Here is an 18697-nt window from a genome sequence, read left to right as displayed (position 1 = left end):
ACAGTCTTTAAACTAAAGCAAAACAGTTGCTTAGGGAAATGCCCTCATAATGACAATAACCCTCAAACATGAGGGAGCCACCCTTCCATTCTCAGACAGAGCTAAAGTTAGAAACTATTGCTCCAGGCAGTGATAATCTGGACAGAAACTATAGAAGATAATTATTTTATCCTATTATTTAAAGATACTTATTTAAAGTACAACATTATGTAATTTGAAATCTAAAACAGTATAAAGCATATATTCATTTGCCTAGGACCAGTAATTAGCAATGGAAAAATCTGAGCGGGAGGATGGGCAGGAGAGCGCAAGCACAAAAAAGATGGTTAAGAGTTGAGAGGTTCAGGGGCGCCTGGATGGCTCAGTTGGAAGAGCATATGACTCTTGATCTCTGGGTCATGAGTTCGAGCCCCACACTGGGTACAGAGATTACTTAAATAACTAAATAAAAACTTTAAAAAAAAAGAGTAGAGAGGTTCAATGGGCATGGCATAATATAAGATCCATTTGGGATGAAATCCATTATGCAGTTTCTGTCCTTTTGGTGGAACTATGTTTGCTTAGTAGATGGTCAAATTAATCCATTCAGATAATTAAGTCATTTCTCTCTAACATGGGGTTTTACACTTCCATGGGGGAGAGGCAAAGCATCACCAAGCTGCACCTGATTCCATGAGCAACTTAAAAGACTCAAAGAAGGAATTCCCATACTGCATTTTTCTCCTTCTTTTTGACCCAACATTATTTCCCATTTGTGATCATTATAAGGCAAGTACAGATTTAAAGTAATATTCAGGATCAAATGACAAAGCATGGCTATAGAGTCTTTGTCTGATACGCACAGTTTCAGCATGTCCTATTATGCTAAATCTTTTCAGGCAAAAGACAAATATCTTATTGTTACCGTAATGTTCCCTTTCCCCGCAGGTCTGCCATTTTTAAGCACCAGGGGTCGAGTTAGCTTCTTACTGGAAACAATCTGTGAAAATTGGAAAGTGATACAAAGAGCTATTTCACTTCAGTATGTGAATTTTTAAGCTGAATGATTTCAAAAAGAGTTGAGTATAAAGTTAAGTCAACTTAAGTCATCAGAAATGGAAACATTAAGTCCATGCCTTAAAGATTTAGAGATTATAAAACACATCTACATATTTAAAACCCACTGGAAAAGATTTCCTAGGGGCTAGTCCTGGCAGATACAATCTCCCCAGCCACTAGTTTCTTTATCAATTACTTCAAAGTTTAACTTCTTCCCTGTAGTGGAAAAAGAGGGACACGTTCTCTTCACATATACCAATTACTGAGCTGAGAACCCTGTAGGTAAGAGGTGGGCCTCAGAACACTCAATACATGGGATTCAGTTTTTCAACTGACACATAATTTGAATATATAACCCCCACAAAATATCATTTTGATTAATATAGTAGACCTAAGTACTCTTAAATAGATACCTCTATCAAATTCATTATAATTTAGCTATGTGATTTTTTCCAAAAAAAAATCAATACTTGTTTAATTTTCTCTTTGATACTATTCATCAAAGTTTTAGAAAACTGATCAGCTTCAGCTTCATATTGTCCTTGAGACACAGGAAATACAAAGATCCCCAAACAATACATGGAAAAATAAACAAATCTAAGCACTGTCACCCGCTGAAAAACAATGACTCTTCCCTCCTGAGCCCTTTCCAGCTCTATTACAAATGGTCATGATCTCTCTTAATTGTTTTTTAAGATTTTGCTTATTTATTTATTTGAGAGAGGAACACGTGGTGGGGTAGGGGGAGAGCACAGAAAGAGGGACAAGCAGACTCCCTGCTGAGCGGGATCTCAGGACCCTGAGATCACAAACTGAGCCAAAATTAAGAGTCTTACAACCAACTGAGTCACTCAGGCACCCCGTGATTTCTCTTTAGGAGTCAGACTCTGAGATAGAAGCAAAATGGTGAGCCTACAGACACACCTCTACCCTGATCAAATCTGTCATATAGGAAAGACAGATAATTAAGCAACTATGGATGGATAGTGGACGATAAGGTAGAGAGTACCAGGATGAGCACAGAGTGTCACTCCAAACTACTCACGGGGGTCAGAGGAGGCTTACTCGGGGAGGAAGGCTTACACTGATGTACCCAGGGTTGAGGAATAGCAAGCCAGGTAAAGGGACAGCATTGGGCCATCGGGGATCTAGAGGGATCAGTCACGTTAGTTAGAACATCAGAGAAGGGCGCCTGGGTGGCTCAGTTGGTTAAGCGACTGCCTTTGGCTCAGGTCATGATCCTGGAGTCCCGGGATCGAGTCCCGCATCGGGCTCCCTGCTCAGCAGGGAGTCTGCTTCTGCCTCTGACCCTCTTCCCTCTTGTGCTCTCTATCTCTCATTCTCTCTCTCTCAAATAAATAAATAAAATCTGAAAAAAAGAAAAAGAACATCAGAGAAGTTGCTGTTACTTTGAAAGTATTTATGACTTTAACATAAGAACAAAATTGTAGGGGCGCTTGGGTGGCTCAGTCTGTTAAGCCTCTGATTCTTGGTTTAGGCTCAGGTCATGATCTCAGAGTCTGCGCTCAGTGCAAAGTCTGCTTCTCCCTCTCCCCACCATCTGCCCCTCCTGACACCTTCTCTCTCAAATACATTGGGAAATAAAATCTTTAAAAAAAATTTTTTTTAAAAGAACAAAATTGTACTGAAATCTGTAAATAGTACACAAAGCAGCTAGAGCAATGGTATTATTTACTGAAGTGTCAAATGAAACACCTGTAACTCGAAAGAATTAATGGGCATTGCCAAAAACACAACAGTCCCTGCCCTTAGGAAAAATAAGATAAATTCTATAATGTTCAAACCAAACATACGAATATATGAAACAGGTCTGTAAAGTGATTATATACTTTTCAACCCTAAAAATTAAACTAATGAGCACTTATAAAAAATGCCCAATTCTCTGGTTAAAATTTAGACACAATATACTGCAATAGCTAATTATACTCACTTGTCCAAGGGTACATTCAAATTCTCCTAAGAAGTCATCATCATTCAGCTGGATGGTTTTGTTGTCAATGTCATAAATCCCAAATTTCAATTTCTGAACCACTTCAAAGTAGTAATCAATAATAAATGTCTTGGAAAATGTGGGATTCAAACAATTCTTAATCCTTTCTGTGCGATCAACCTATACTCACCCCCAAAAACAAAAATTTTCTTCAGATCAAAGAGCACTTACATTTTAGCATCTTTATGTACTACAGGTAACTAAATATAAGCGTAACAGACAGCTGAAGAAAGTTTCTATATGTAGATGAAAAATTCAACAATCAAGGACAAACTTGCCCCCAAAAACTGCATTAACAGATGAGATGTTTTCATTATTTTTAACGGTTTTAATAAGCGCTTCACATTATCAAAAGAGCAATTCAGATTGCTTTTCACCTACAGTATTTAACATTACCTCATACCACTGTTGACCGCTCGTATTCAAAAATAACACACATAAAGGGTCCGACTTCGACCCTACATCCATATCCAAAAGATTGTCACAGGAGACATTCAGCTCCACCTTCGTAACGCATTGGGCAGCCATCTCGAGCTGTGAGAAAACCAAGGAAATGAAGATGCTAATGAAATGGTGCCTTTAAGAAGTACATACATTCCCAGTGAAATAGCTGAATTCTTAGGACAAACTGTCAGAATAGGATCCGGAGTAAACTTGCTAGAATAAGACTGTTAATATGTGCCTCCTGACAATTCAGATGGGCTATTAGCCCATCCCAGTGATGTTGCTTTGGTCAGATTCTCTTGCTGGGATGAAACCCATTTAATGTATGACAATAAAATGCAGCTTTTAAAATGGCCAATAAGACATATTAATCTTCTTTTCACTTTACTATAAGTTTTACCATTCAGAAAAAGTCCAAATATAATCTTGATCTTTCACATAAAGGTAAACATAGTATTTAGGTGAAAAACTAAATGAATCAAACTACAACCTTTATTTCATTTGTATTCATTTATTTAACAAGATACTGAGTGAGATATTTTATTTTCAAAGAATTTCGGGGGCACCTGGCTGGCTCAGTTGGTGCAGCATGAGACTCTTGATCTCGGGTTGTCCGTTTGAGCCCCACACTGGGTGCAGAGATTATTTAAAAATAAAATCTTTAAAAAAAAATTTGTCTAAGATTCAAACCTGGGGAATAAAAGACCCCAAATACCCTCTCCTTTCCCCACCCCATCCCCATACATTTTACAGCAGTGATTCTCAATCTTGGCTGCTTACTGGAATCACCTGCAGTTTTCAAAACCACTGATGCTGGAGTCCCACACAAAGAGATTTAACTGGTTTAGGGACAACCTGGGGATAAGCTCCTTGGATGATTCCAATGTGTAGACAAGGTTGGCAGACCCAGTCTTCCACAGAGAGATTCCAACGAATAAGCATGGCTCATGTTTCCCCAAGACTTGCTAAGAAATACCACAGTTAACCTAACTTCCACACACCCCTCCTCGCTCCAACTCCAACCAATATATGAAGATGACTGGGGACAGGGTGGAGTACTTGGGAGCTGGCCTTGAGAGCTGATGATGCATTGAGGGTGAGCTGCTTTCCTCCCTGAACCCAGGGAAAGAAAGGGACTGCAGGTGTCATCAAGAAGGGGACACAGGCATTGCATTCCTCGGCTGAAAGTCCACTTAGCCAGCTGTCTAGAGTGCAGTGGAGGCTGGTGATGGTAGGACAGGTTCTAGAAGTAAGAAAGTAACTCCTCCCCTAGAGCTGCTGGTGACATCCTTAGAATATGGAGTATTTAATGCCCTTGACCTCCACTCTGAGACCAGCTGAAATTCTGGGACAACAGGAACAAATCCACTCGTCATCCTGTTACATTTAACAGGATATCTGTGCTGTACAAAATGCCTAATCAGGTCCGAAATGTTAAGAATTACTATAAGAAGAGCCCTTCGGCAATGCCAGAAACAACTCATGTCTCATGGAAACTCTTTAATTACTCTAACAGACTCTAAAAATCATAGCAATCCTCAATGTGGGTCAAAAATCAAGGATAACATTTAGTATTTGTAAAATAATAAGGTCGATTTCATACTCTTAATAGCTAGAAATTCCTTTTAAAAGCAGAATTATTCCTTAATAAGAAACAAAATTCACAAATTCCCAATTTGCCAACTAAATACCCTACCCAGGTATTTTGTAAAACTAAACCTACTATAAATTCAGATTTCTTTGTTTTGCCACCTTACATTGTCAAAATTATTAAGTGCCAAAATACACAGTGCTGACAATATGTACTGAAGATATAAAGATCAAGGAGAGATCACTGAAGCAGACAGAGGAGAATGAACAGTACCAAGAGTGTGGATGAGACTGACATTCCCTGGGCTTTGAAGGATTCCATTAGGTGAAGAGAGAGAGACAGCACAGAGGTAGAAAAGAATCAAGACATTAGAAGGCACAGTGAGGACACCTCATCATCGTGTGTCACAGAAATGAGCATCCACGTTGGGGGAAACCACGCTGGACAGGAAGAGGGTCAAGTCTGGTGTCCTGAGAGGCAGGCTGAAGGACTCGGGAGATGGATAAGAAGGTGCTACTGAAAGTTCTCAAACTAGGGATAATAGGATGAAGTGGCTTATTTTTAAACGTCACTTGTGTCGGGGCACCTGGGTGGCTCAGTCAGTTAAGTGTCTGACTCTTGCCCCTTCCTTTTCATCACCCCATATGACAGGCTCTGGAATCAAACAAATGAGTTCTCATCTGGATCCCACACTGACTTAATGTGTGACCTCAGGTGAGAGTCAACCTCCCTATAGCCCCTCGGTTTCCTCATCTGCAAAATGAAAATAATAACCATTCCTTTCTCATACAGTTGTTGTGAGGACTAAACGGGTGAATGTATTTAAACAGTGCCTAGTACATAGTAAGTGTTCCAAAGTTGTTTATTACTATTATATTATTTTAGGACTACCTGCCTCCAGGTCTGATCTTCTCCCAAGTATCCCATGTTTCTTTCTTTTTTTTTTTTTACTAGTCTACTCCATGATGATTTCTCTAATTATTCCAACCTACACCAAGTCCTACACTAAGTCATATGAACTCCTGCTGCACTAATAGTAACAGGTAACTATAATATAGGAACCAGAACAAATTTGGAGTAAATTTGGAGTAATACCTGGGTTGAATCCTGCATCTGGTGACAGCTGTGTGACCGCAAATGAATTACTTTTTGAGCCTAGATTTCCTACATTTCCTATCTCCAAAAGGAGATACTGTAAGTAAACTTACAAATCGGGCATGTGCTGGGCATCTTGTTTTTCTTTTCTTTTTTTTGGGGGGGGCATCTTGCTTTTCATATCTAACATAGAATCTATGGAATAGATGTTAGTTGTATAATTTTTTCTTTTGCATAAGGTAGTTTAAGTCTCACAAGTTGTATGTCAGCTGTACCCAGGATAATGCAGTACCCTGTGAACAGATTTAGAATGATAGGGATTTCTTTTTTTTTTTTTAAAGATTTTATTTATTTGACAGAGAGAGACACAGTGAGAGAGGGAACACATGCAGAGGGAGTGGAAGAGGGAGAAGCAGGCAGGCTTCCCGCGGAGCAGGGAGCCCCATGTGGGGCTCAATCCCAGGACCCTGAGATCATGACCTGAGCTGAAGGCAGATGCTTAACGACTGAGCCACCCAGGCGCCCCTAGAATGAGTAAGGATTTCTAAAGCTCCTGAAGAACATGTAAAGAATTGTCTACCAGCAAGCAGAAAGCCCTCAAAGTTCCAAGGATGGGGAGAACTCAACAGAAAATGCATCATATCTATGCGTGAAGTCAGTCTCATAGCAAGGAGACACAACACGTCAGAGAAGCATTATTTTTTTTCCCTAACAATGCTCATACAAGAGCTACAAAACAACATGCCAGACACACCTGATTATTTAGTAAACTGTTGACAGTTACATTACTACATTGCTGTTAGGACACGAATTTCCTCTATTAACAGCATCCCCCCATGAAAATGACCCTGAATGCAGCCTCGTTTTTTTTCTAGAAACTCATTACGGCTGATAACAAATGGAAGAAATTACATAAACAATCAGGTCTGGAACCTTGTTAACAGCAACATTCACGATGATGCTCTTTTCATTTCCTTTCAGTGTCATCATCCAGCACATGATATACAATTTTAAAAAGAGCAATAGGGTATTCTTTTATGATGGAAGAAAACAAAGCAAATGTTTTGTACCCTTTGAGTATGGAAAATAGGAGATTTGGCCAGGATAAGTGACCAGGCAGAGGAATGTAGTGTGTATCACTAAAGAGTGATTCTGTGTATTTTACTACCCAAAAAGCAGGATGATAGAAAAGACAGAAAGAGCCTCTAGGAGTGGACAATAGCTTCTTACTACACAGATTATTTATTGGAGAATTGTCTGGTTTCTAAAATGAAAAGAACACCTGGAAATACTAAACCTATCAACCATTCTCCCAGTAACCCTAATTTTCCTGAACCAACATTATATAACACAAACAGTTCAAAGGAATTAAAAATAAGACCCAATCATTGAATTTTATGAAATTTAAAGCATATGGTCACTCCTATGCCCTAACTGAAAATTCTTAAGTCTTGTGTGCTTTCTCTTTTCCCATCTTCCCTTAGAGGTACTCCTTAGATCTACTCAGCAGAGCAGATTCTCCCTAGTGCAATCTAAATCTCTCTCAACTGTGGAGGTGTAGAACGATCTCTACACCCACGGTCCCAACTACTTCAGGTCTTCTGTAGCTCTGCCTGCCTGCCTACTTAATGGTCTCCAGATGGGTACTCCCACTGTCATCCTCTCTTCATTCATATCATGATTTTATCACTTCTGATTTAAAAAAAAAAAAAAAAATCCAGGCCCCTGGGTGGCTCAGTTGGTTAAGTGTCTGCCTTCCACTCGGGTCATGATCCCAGGGTTCTGGGATCAAGCCCTGCATTGGGCTCCCTGCTCAGCGAGGAGTCTGCTTCTCCCTCTCCCATTGTCCCTTCCCCCCCCCCCCGTTTGTGCTCGCTCTCTCTCTCTCAGATAAATAAATAAAATCTTTTAAAAATAAAATAAAGGACGCCTGGGTGGCTCAGTCGGTTGGGCGTCTGCCTTTGGCTCAGGTGGTGATCTTAGGGTCCTGGGATTGAGCCCCAGCCTGCTTCTTCCTCTCCCTCTGCCACTCTCCCTTCTTGTGCTCTCTCACTCTCTATCTCTGTCAAAGAAATAAATAAAATCTTTAAAAAATAAAAATTAAAAATTAAATAAAATAAATTTAAAAAAAATCATTACTGGCTATCCAGGGCCTACCCTAGTCCAATTAGCTATACCTGGAATTCATGGCTCTGTCTACTTCTGCCCCTAGCCTGCCCAACTAAGTTTTTCAAGATCCATTTCAAATGACACTCTCCATAAAGCTGTTGCTGATACCCCCCCCCCCCCCCGTAGGGCAGTTATGGTACTGACACTATTGTTACTTGTCCACTATTGTTACTTATGCATGCGTGGCTCACACCCTAAGTCCTATGTGCTGAGGACAGGGACCCGTGTTTTACTCCTTCCTCTGCATCCTGAAGCACGATGTCTGGTGCAGGTTTTTCACGGCTGAAACAGCAGTAACTTTGGAGTCAGGAGGCTTGGTTCAAATTTCCTTCTCATTATTTATTTGTGTGTCAGCTTTACCAAATTATCTGTCTGAACCTCAATTTTCTCATCTATAAAATGGGATAAAAAAATTACCTGACAATTGTAGGTCTGCAGGGCACACAGCATTTTTAGATATTCTATGAATTGTAGTAATTATTATTTTATAAACTACTCAAATATTTTAATTGGTAGTCTCAGCATCAATGGCTTCTTATTCAATAGTAAGACATAATGCACCTTTCTCATCCTTGTTTATAAAGAACTTCTTAGAAAAATAAAAGAATGTCTGGGATTTACACAAAATTAATTTGCCAAGCAGGAAGCCTTTCTTATAGATAAGTGCTAATTTTCCTAAATCCTCTCAGTACAGTTTGTTTACCTGAGCTATTGCACAGTTGGCACATGGGGGAGGGAGGCAGAGCCAGGGTCAGTGAGTCGTTATTCCTCGTAGAACAATTGGGAGGGAGAAGTCAGGACCCAGCCACCAATGTCTTTAGTAAACTTCACTCTTTAGCTACTAAATGAGGAGGTTGGCAACATTACAAAGTTCTCAAAGGTTCCTTCTGGTTCTAATACCATGATTCACTGACTGCTATCCATAGTGCATCCTGCATGACCTCCACTGAGAGCAAGCAGGGGAACTTTGGGGCAGCTGGAATAGGGCCCAGCAACATCAGCAGGACACACCCCATGCAGTGTTTCTCAAATTGTGTGGCCCAGAACAGTAAAAATGTCCCCCTCAACCTCCCTCAAAAAAGTGGGGGAAGGGTAATATGGCAGTCAATTTAAAAGCTGCCACTACCTGGAGGTCCCGGGTCAAATCAACAAGTGTTTACATTAAGAGGTTACTGTGTACCCATTATCATGCTAAAGACAGTGGGGACATGATACAGCAATATAAGACCTTGGAACTCATTATAATCATGTTGGGGAGATCCATTCATTCAACAATTATTTACTGAGTATCTTCTAAGGGTTCTATATGGGGTGGGGGAAGAATGCAAAGCAAAAGCAAAATACCTAGCTATCCACGTATACACAGAAAAAACACAAACAATATAAAACTGTGAGGTGCAGAGAGGAAGCAATCAAAGTGCCCTCAGAGCTGGAGAAGAAATCTACAAATCTCTATTTTTACCAAGGATTAAAACTATACTCCATTATAAAAGAATTTATATTCACGTTGCCACTTGCTACTGGATCTTTTTTATTTTCCCTTAAAGATAGAGAATGGGAGAGGGGAGAATGGAAAGAAAGAGTTAATAAATACACAGGGCCGGATAATTTCTTGTTTTTGCTTTCTACAAAATTTTCAAAATGCTTCCAAATAATATATTATCTTCTGAACTTTACAAAGGAAAAAAAAACCTAGTAAATTGGGCAGGACAAGGAATTAGTACTATATGGCAAGAGGTCAATACATCAGAGCTATGACTATAATATCTGGATTGCCCCAGAATATGTTAATAATATTCAGCACATTGTTAACTTTCAAAACCACACACAGTGTCTATTAGGAAAAAAATAATAATTTGCCCCAACATTTAAATTACTTGCCCAAGATAAACAAGCTAATAAGTAGCAAGGCCAGGACAAGAACCCAGATTTGCTGCCTATCATGCCAGAATGCCCTGAGAGCTCTAAAGCCTATAATTAATCATTACTTAGTATAACAGCAATATTCTTTAATTAATTTCCCTATAGCTTTTAGTTAGTATATCAAATGTAAATATTCAGCCTGACACAATTTAATATGATCTTATAAAATCATAGAAGAGTAATTTTTAGGCTACAATTATGATTATCTTTCTTGAACAAAGATAACCAGAATAAACAGTAAGAGCCCAATGGTGGAAGAACTGGAATGGTTTGTATTTACATCACAGCAGTTACTCTTCAGACAGCCCGTTACATTGCGAATTATTTCAGGCTAAGAAAGCATTTTCTTTTTGCTAGTCTCTACATACACAGATCTACATGGGGGACACAGGATCTCAGCGCTTTCTGAAGGCAGCAACATTAATTCTCAGGAATATACCACACTTAATATCCAGGGGAAAACTTACACTAAAGGAATGTACAGTAAGCTTGCCCTGTATTTATTAAGAAAGTGATGCCCTTGGGGCGCCTGGATGGCTCAGTCCGTTAAGTGTCTGAGTCTGCCCTCGGGGCCCAGGGATTGAGCCCTGTGTCAGGCTCCCTGGTCAGGCTCCCTCTCCCTCTACTGCTCCCTCTGCTTGGACTCTCTCACTCTCTCTCTGTCAAAAAATAAAGTCTGAAAGAAAGAGAGAAAGAAAGGAAGGAAGGAAAGAAGGAAGGAAGGAAGGAAGGAAGGAAGGTGGGAAGGAAGGAAGGAAGGTGGGAAGGAAGGAAGGAAGGAAGGAAGGAAGGAAGGAAGGAAGGAAGGAAGGTGGGAAGGAAGGAAGGAAGGTGGGAAGGAAGGAAGGAAGGAAGGTGGGAAGGAAGGAAGGAAGGAAGGAAGGAAGGAAGGGATGACCACATTTTTTTTTAATCCCTGCAATGGAATACTAGAAATGGGGATAGATAATTAGAATTAGGCCAGGCATTAGAGCACATAAACAGAGAAAAGGGCACGTTTTCTTTTTAATGTGAAAAAGGGACCAACAGGAAGGGTCACTGGACCAGGAGCGGGAAAAAAATGGGGTGTAGTTCTGTGTCAGTCCTACCACACATGCTCCAAGAGCTATAACTGCTCTAGGCCTCAGGTTTTTCAACGGTTAATTTTAAGAGTTGAGCCAATCACTTTAAGTAACTTCTAAAGCCTCTTCTAGTTAATGTTCTATGACTAATTTAATTACAGTGAATACAGAGCTTGTTAGGAAGTGGTACTAAAGGAGTAGAAAATTTAAAAAGTAGAAATAGCAGAAAATTTACAAGAACCAAAAGAGAAATGGAAGGAAAGAATAAAATTTTCCAAATTCAGCTTCCATCTCCCACTACCGAAAAAGCTGTAGCTGAAAAAATATATATTTAGATACTTTCCCACCAGTTAGGTACCTTTGCTTGAAACTGTTATTAAATTCTCTCTCCCCGGATGACTTGAAAAAGTACTGTCTATCAACAAACAAAACACCAGGCCCAATCTATTAGGTACATGCAGCATAATAAGGAAGTGAGTTTTACCACCATCCGTGGAATGTCACATTAACTCCCAGCTCCTATCACAGCAGCAAAAGGAATCAGCTTTTGACCACCATTTTTTTAAATTAATTTCCAGATTCTTCAATAATCCTGAATAAAATCTAGATAGCAATGCTATGGCTGATACCTGAACATGCAGAACTGGGAAAAGATACATTTTTGTATTACTCTTATTTTATTTTCTTAAAAGATTTTATTTATTTATTTGTCAGAGAGAGAGAAAGAGAGCATGGCAGGCAAAGGGAAAGCAGGCCACCCGCTGAGCAAGGAGCCCATGCGGGAATCCATCCCAGGGTCCTAGGGACCCTGGGATCAAGACCTGAGCCGAAGGCAGATGCTTAACCCACAGAGCCACCCAGGCCTCCCTTACTCTTACTTTAAACACAGAAAGTATGGCAGTTTTACCCTGTCCTTATTGCTACAAAGTGAGCAATTAACTAAGGCCCCTTCCTTGATTTGTCTAGAAAATTCTTAAGAGTCTACTGATCTGTTCTATGATTCATAGCAGGCTATAGAGTTTACTTCACATGTGTTTCAGGTTAGACTGCTTTACTAATCCCTATGGCTGCTTTATACACATTTTGGAAATGTCACTGATTATATTGTCAAGTCTATCAAATGAACAGTTCATAGTAGATGCACTGAGTGTGGTGTTAATAAAAGTTAGAAGCAGTTGCAACAACTCAATATTGCCTCACTTTAGGAAACACGCACCTTGGCAAAATTAGCTACAAAGTAAGTATCTACAAAGTGAATCATCTTTTTTTTTTTTAAAGATTTTTATTTATTCATGAGACACAGAGAGAGAGAGAGAGAGAGAGGCAGAGGGGAGAAGCAGGCTCCCAAGGAGCAGGGAGCCCGATGCGGGGCTCTATCCAGGACTCTGGGATCATGACCCGAGCCGAAGGCAGACGCCTAACAACTGAGCCACCCGTGCCCCCAAAGTGAATCATCTTTTACCAAAAACGGCATTGATAAAAATCAGAGCTACATCCCCTAGCAGAGAATTCCAGGATGCTCAGTTGAAAAATGTTAAAATTCTAAGGGCTCAGTGATATGAGGGCAGTTTGGGTATTACATAAAGGCACATCAATCTGCTGAGGCTCATGTCCCTTGGTGTTCAGAGCGCTTTAAGAACTCCCCACCTTCTGGAATCTCCTAGATGTTGGGCCAACCATCAGAACTTCCCACCCGTCCCTACCATCCAACTATGCTGAACTCAAAAAGCATGCTTCCTAAAACTCGGCTCCCTTCCTTTTCTTCTTAGCTGGGCATGTACAATATTTAGTTGGGCATTTCACATTTTGTCACTTTGTGCTCCTTTCCCAGTTTCATGGTGAACAATAACACAAAAAACTCTTTCAGTTTAAGCTGGAACAACTACAACTACTTCATTCTCAAGATTTAAGTTTGTATGTTGAGCAGGGGCGCCTGGCTGGCTCAGTTGGTAGAGCATGCGACTCTTGATCTTGAGGTTGTGAGTTCAAGCCCCAAGTTAAGTATAGAGATTACCTAAAAAAATCTTTAAAAAATGATCGGGGCGCCTGGGTGGCTCAGTCGTTAAGCATCTGCCTTCGGCTCAGGTCATGATCCCAGGGTCCTGGGATTGAGCCCCGCATCGGGCTCCCTGCTCAGCGGGGAGCCTGCTTCTCTCTCTCCCACTCCCCCTGCTTGTGTTCCCTCTCTCGCTGTGTCTCCCTCTGTCAAATAAATAAATAAAATCTTCAAAAAAAAAAAAAGATCAAATTTTATATGTTGAGCAAGGACTGCTGAAATGTTTATACATTTCCTGATTTCAAGAATATTCTGTTTATGGTTACTTAGCACATAAATTTCAACTGGTTTTAACTTTCTGGCAACCCCCTTTTATTTCCCAACCACAGTTTAATAATACTATTCATTCACTCAACACATATTTATAGAGTATCTACTGTGTGCCAGGTCCTGTTCTGAGGTGTTGGGAGAACAATGAACAAAACAAATAACCTGCCCTCCTGAGGTTACACTATAGGGAGAAAGACAATAAAAAAGATAAGTAAGGGGGAGGGGGGCACACCTGGCTGGATCAATCAGTAGAGCACTGGACTCTTGACCTCAGGGTCATGAGTTCAAGCCCCATGTTAGGCGTGGTACCTACTTAAAAAAAAAAAGGTAAATAATCAACCTAATGGAATTATATAAGCCTGAAATGGTGAATACCTAAGATGGGGAAACCAGTCTCTTTTGAACACTATATATTATGTGATATTTAATGCACAGAAAAGAGTGTATGTAACATATGTGAGTTATAAAGTACAATAATCAAATAAACATCTGTAATACCACTACCCATCTTAGAATCTTTGAATATCTACATCAAGGGTCAGTAAACTTTTTCAGTAAAGGAACAAAGAGTAAATATTTTAGTTTTCGCTGGTCAAGAGGTCACTCATGGTCTCTGTCACAACTACTCAATCTGCCTTGGTAGAATGGAAGTGGCCACAGACTGAACAGGCATAGTTGTATTCCAATAAAACTTTATTTACAAAAACAAAGCCATGGGCTGAATTTGGTCCACAGGCTAGAGTTTGCTGACCTTTGATCTAGGTCAAAGACTCTGAAGTGTTGAAATCACAGACTCTGAGAACATTGGAATCATAGGCTATTTGATCCAAGGGACCCTACGGTGTTAGTTACAGACTATTTGAATCACAGGATTCTAGAAAGTCACACTCGAACCTCAGAGTGTTAGAAGTATAGAGCTTCAGTTGTTAGACGTTAGAATTTTATAGATGGTCCTGGACATTAGTCCAGGAGGTTCTAGCCCTAGTTGATCAGTATGGTAGCCACTGGTCACATGAGGAGGCTACTGAGCATTTGAAATGTGGTGCCTCTGAAATGATGTGAGCATGATTTCAAAGACTGATCTGAAAAAGAAATGTGAGAACTCTCAGTAACTTTTCAGATTAGTCACATATTGAAATGATAATATTTTAGATATATCTGGTTAAATAAAATAAATCACTAAAAAGGTTTTAAAAAGATAAGTTAGTAAAATATGTGGTATGTTAGGTGTTAAAAGTTCTAAAGAAAAAAAATTAAGCAGGGGAGGAGAGTGAGAAGTATTGAAGGTGGGGTACACCTCTAGATATTTTATAAGCTTATCTTGACAACACAATCAGGAAATACCTGCTTTGATTTTCACTTCTTTTTAAATAATCCTGATCCCTAAACAGATGAAAATGTGTCCAACAAGTTCCTCTTTACAGTTGCAGATATCTATTTTAACATGTACTACCACCTTAGAGGAATAGTAAACTAAAGCTCAGGAAAACTGAAGCAGCCTGATGAAAATGTATATTGCAACCATGCTGTGCTTTGGTAATTTTCACAGGGAACCAGACATAATACAACCACTTGGTAAGAGGGACATTTCAAAATGATTTGCTAAAATGAATATGTAATATTTCCTTCTAGTTTTCATGGGAAAACTGTATTAATATGCTATCCATCTAATTTATGTTGGTAATTTGGCCAATAATACACTGATTTTAATGTTTTTTAAAAAATCTGATTGCAAAAAAGATTGCCCACTCGTAAGCTGTTATATATTAAAAGAATACACTTCTCCCAAAAGAATCCCAATATTCTTCTACTAGTTTCTTCAAATTTAAGCTAGCATAATCAACTTAAATGTAGTTATCATCATCTTACCAAATGTATATATAATGACCTGGTTTTTGATTATATGAGAAACTTAAGTAATATAGTTAAATAAAATCTATGATACTTTTAGGTGCTCATTTAAACCTCCTTCTCAGCCAATCTTTCAACAAATCTTCAACCACTACTCTACCTAATTGTTTGTTGGCTTTTAACCTTACTAGCAATCTTTATAATATAAATAAGAACATGAAGGAAAAACATTGGTGGCAAGGAAGCTGACCTGTAGGGTAAAGGCAATAGTGGGTACATTAAAGGAATGTCCAAGTCTGGGCTCCTCAAACTTGTCGAGTACCACCAACAGATGGTGTCATTGATCCCTGCTAAAAGAGCTGCCTCAGAGATGATGCTTTTGATGATCAGTGGTAGCTCATTACAGATCTTTGAAGGTCAAAATGTTATTTAGTCATATTTCATATCCAACACTAACTTTCTCAATTTTGCTGACAGGCATACTTTCTAGCATAATAAATCACTGACTAAAAAAAATTTTTGAAAAAGGAGAAAAGAAAACTCTAACAATAGTAGGAAAAAAACCACAGCAATAGTACAGAGATGGAGGACAAGTAAAACTATGTCTAAAGCTATACCAAGAATTGACAGGAGCTAGGATACAGTGTAAACTGGGTATCTGAACAGATGCTGCAAAGGAAATATTCAGGACTGCAGTGATAGCATTGGAAAGAGTATATAAAAAAATATTTGAATATGTATAAACTACCACAGATTAATCTATTGGTTTCACTATAATTGCCATCATATACGTCATCTGTTCTCAGTTCTCCTTTCTTATCCTTTCTTGCTTCTCTCTACCTATGCTCCATGCCTACACAAGTTTTGTTTGGCTCTGGCTGGCTGCACTCAGAGCTGGAGTTTGCTGACCCCAGTTCATGACAACAGCAAGATATACATAGCTGTACGTAGCTTAACACTAACTATGTGCCAGGCACTTTGTTAAGTGTATTACAAATATGATCTTATTTAATTCACATAAAAACCCTATGACATAGGATGTATTTTATCTCTATTTTACAAATGCAGAAACAGGCCCTAAAAGGTTAAGTAACCTGCCCAAGGTCACACAGCTAACAAACGTCAAAGCATAGACTTGAAACCCAGGTATCTGTCTTATCCCAAGCAGAAATGTTCTTTACATTAAGCCATAAAGCCTGTGCTCTGAAATCATACAGAGACCTGAATTCCAACCCCAATACTACTATTTAGCACTTGTGTAGTTTGGTAAATTATTTAATCTGAGTTCCGTGTATGAAACAATAACAATACCACCTAAGTTTGTGGTTGTGAGCATTAAATGAGCTAACATATACAAAAATTTTCTAGTACAGTGTTTATGGGTCACTGTAACCAAAAATCGCTACATTCAATCCCGCATTCCTTCTGATTCTCTGTTTAATCTATTGAGGCAGCCACAAAAAGATAACACCGAAGGTAAGCAGAAACTGTGGATCACCAACCAAGCGCAACGTTAATGGTCTATATGCTCGGTCTCCCAGAGGTTCTGGCATTGCAAAACCAATGCAACGGCACTTCCTCCACGTCCCTGGTTGTAGTGAGCCCAAAACACTAGACAGAAGACTATGGGAGCCGGAGCTGGAACAGGAGCTCTTAGGACACCCTGTCTCACAACCTTCTGCTCTACTATGAAATCAAGAGTTACCTTTTCCCACTAGCAGCTTCTCCTAGAACCCCCGGCTGCTCTGAAGCGTGCCCTGTTCCTCCCAGCATTCGATTCAAAGCGTGGAACCCTGACCCAGTCCCTCACCCCACTGGGCGCTGCGGATTTTTCCAAGCGTGTCACGCTCCCCTGGGCCGCAGGCCTGACCCTCCCCGCTGGGGTAGGCTGGCGATCTGGGCACCGCTTGCCCAGGTGCACGAACGCAAGGCCCAGGAGTCTCCTCGCGGCCCAGAGCTGAGCCCCGAACTCTGGCTTCTCCGGGAGGCGATGGCTAGCCCCGGGCCTCCCCAGGCCGCAGACCTCGCATGCTGAGGTTAGAGAGTCCTCTGCGCGCCGCGGCCGACCCCACGCCGCACTGAGCCCAGGGTGCACTTCCAGCGCGAGGGCCGCGCGGAGCCTACGGGCCTGAATGGTCCCCGCGAGGGCTCTCTTCCTTCCCCGGGGGATCTGTGGGCTGCTGGGGTCCCGCTACACCCGCCCCGAAGCAGAGAGAGGCCCGCACTCACATCCCGCTCTCAGTGGTGTAAATCAGGTAGGGCTGGAGACCAGGCAGCCAGAGTCCACAGGGTAGCCGGGGCGCGGGGATTCACAGGAACCCGAGGCCGAATGGGCAGAGGGGCGGGGGAGGCGGGGCTACGGTGCAGCTCCGCCCACTACGGCGCTGGACTGGCCAGTACTGACTGGGTTCTGCACCTAGCGAGTAGACTGATGCTTCAAGCTCTTTAGGAGATCTCTTGCTTATGGAAAGCCCCAAGCTGATTTTAGACATTAAAATGAGTTGCTTCGTGCACAAAAATAAATTTCAGAAGGATAAAGGAATTAAAATATTTGAGAAAAATTATACTATCTGAAACCAGGAAAAAATCATCATGAGGGTAGTGAAATGCAAACTCCTAACCATTCTTATTTAGAGCGTTTTCAGTGTGCACACTACCCGACTCATTTTACATCCGAATCTCATTTAACTCTCACAATTTTGTGACGTAGTTAGTGCCATTAACCCCACTTCGCAAATGAGAAAACTATGATTGAGTAACTTGAAGTTTGGTAGCTGAGTATTAGTCTACTTGCCTGAAGTCACAAATCCTTTTTTTTTTAAGATTTTATTTATTTGAGAGAGAGAATGAGAGATAGAGAGCACGAGAGGGAAGAGGGTCAGAGGGAGAAGCAGACTCCCTGCTGAGCAGGGAGCCCGATGTGGGACTCGATTCCGGAACTCCAGGATCATGACCTGAGCCGAAGGCAGTCGCTTAACCAACTGAGCCACCCAGGCGCCCCTGAAGTCACAAATTCTAAGTAAACTAATTTCAAAGCATCCTGCTTGACGGCTACTTGATGCTGCCTACAACTAAACAAACTACTACGGAAAATATTGCTACATTTGACGGCTAGAAATTGAGAACTTTTCTGCCCAAGGAAAACAGGGACAAAATCAATAGGCAAACACATGAGTAAAAATATTTGC

At 40.6% G+C, this 18697-nt stretch overlaps 1 protein-coding gene across 1 annotated transcript in view; it reads right to left on the bottom strand.

Annotated features, from left to right (window-relative positions):
* CPNE3 (copine 3) overlaps window positions 1–17861 on the bottom strand; it is a 50968-nt gene extending 33107 nt beyond the window's left edge. The window contains exons 1-4 of the mRNA XM_027617193.2: window positions 17739–17861; window positions 3446–3583; window positions 2990–3169; window positions 905–979 (exon numbers count right to left, since the gene is read on the bottom strand). Coding sequence (XP_027472994.1) covers window positions 905–979; window positions 2990–3169; window positions 3446–3577 — 387 coding nt within the window. The 5' untranslated portion in view covers window positions 3578–3583; window positions 17739–17861. The remainder of the gene's footprint in view (window positions 1–904; window positions 980–2989; window positions 3170–3445; window positions 3584–17738) is intronic.
* Window positions 17862–18697: the final 836 nt, after the last annotated feature.

This window comes from Zalophus californianus, chromosome 4 (assembly GCF_009762305.2).
Source record: "Zalophus californianus isolate mZalCal1 chromosome 4, mZalCal1.pri.v2, whole genome shotgun sequence".
Classification (NCBI taxonomy): Eukaryota; Metazoa; Chordata; class Mammalia; order Carnivora; family Otariidae; genus Zalophus; species Zalophus californianus.
The sequence above is the reverse complement of the archived record's forward strand: the minus strand, read 5'-3'. Positions and strand labels throughout refer to the sequence as shown.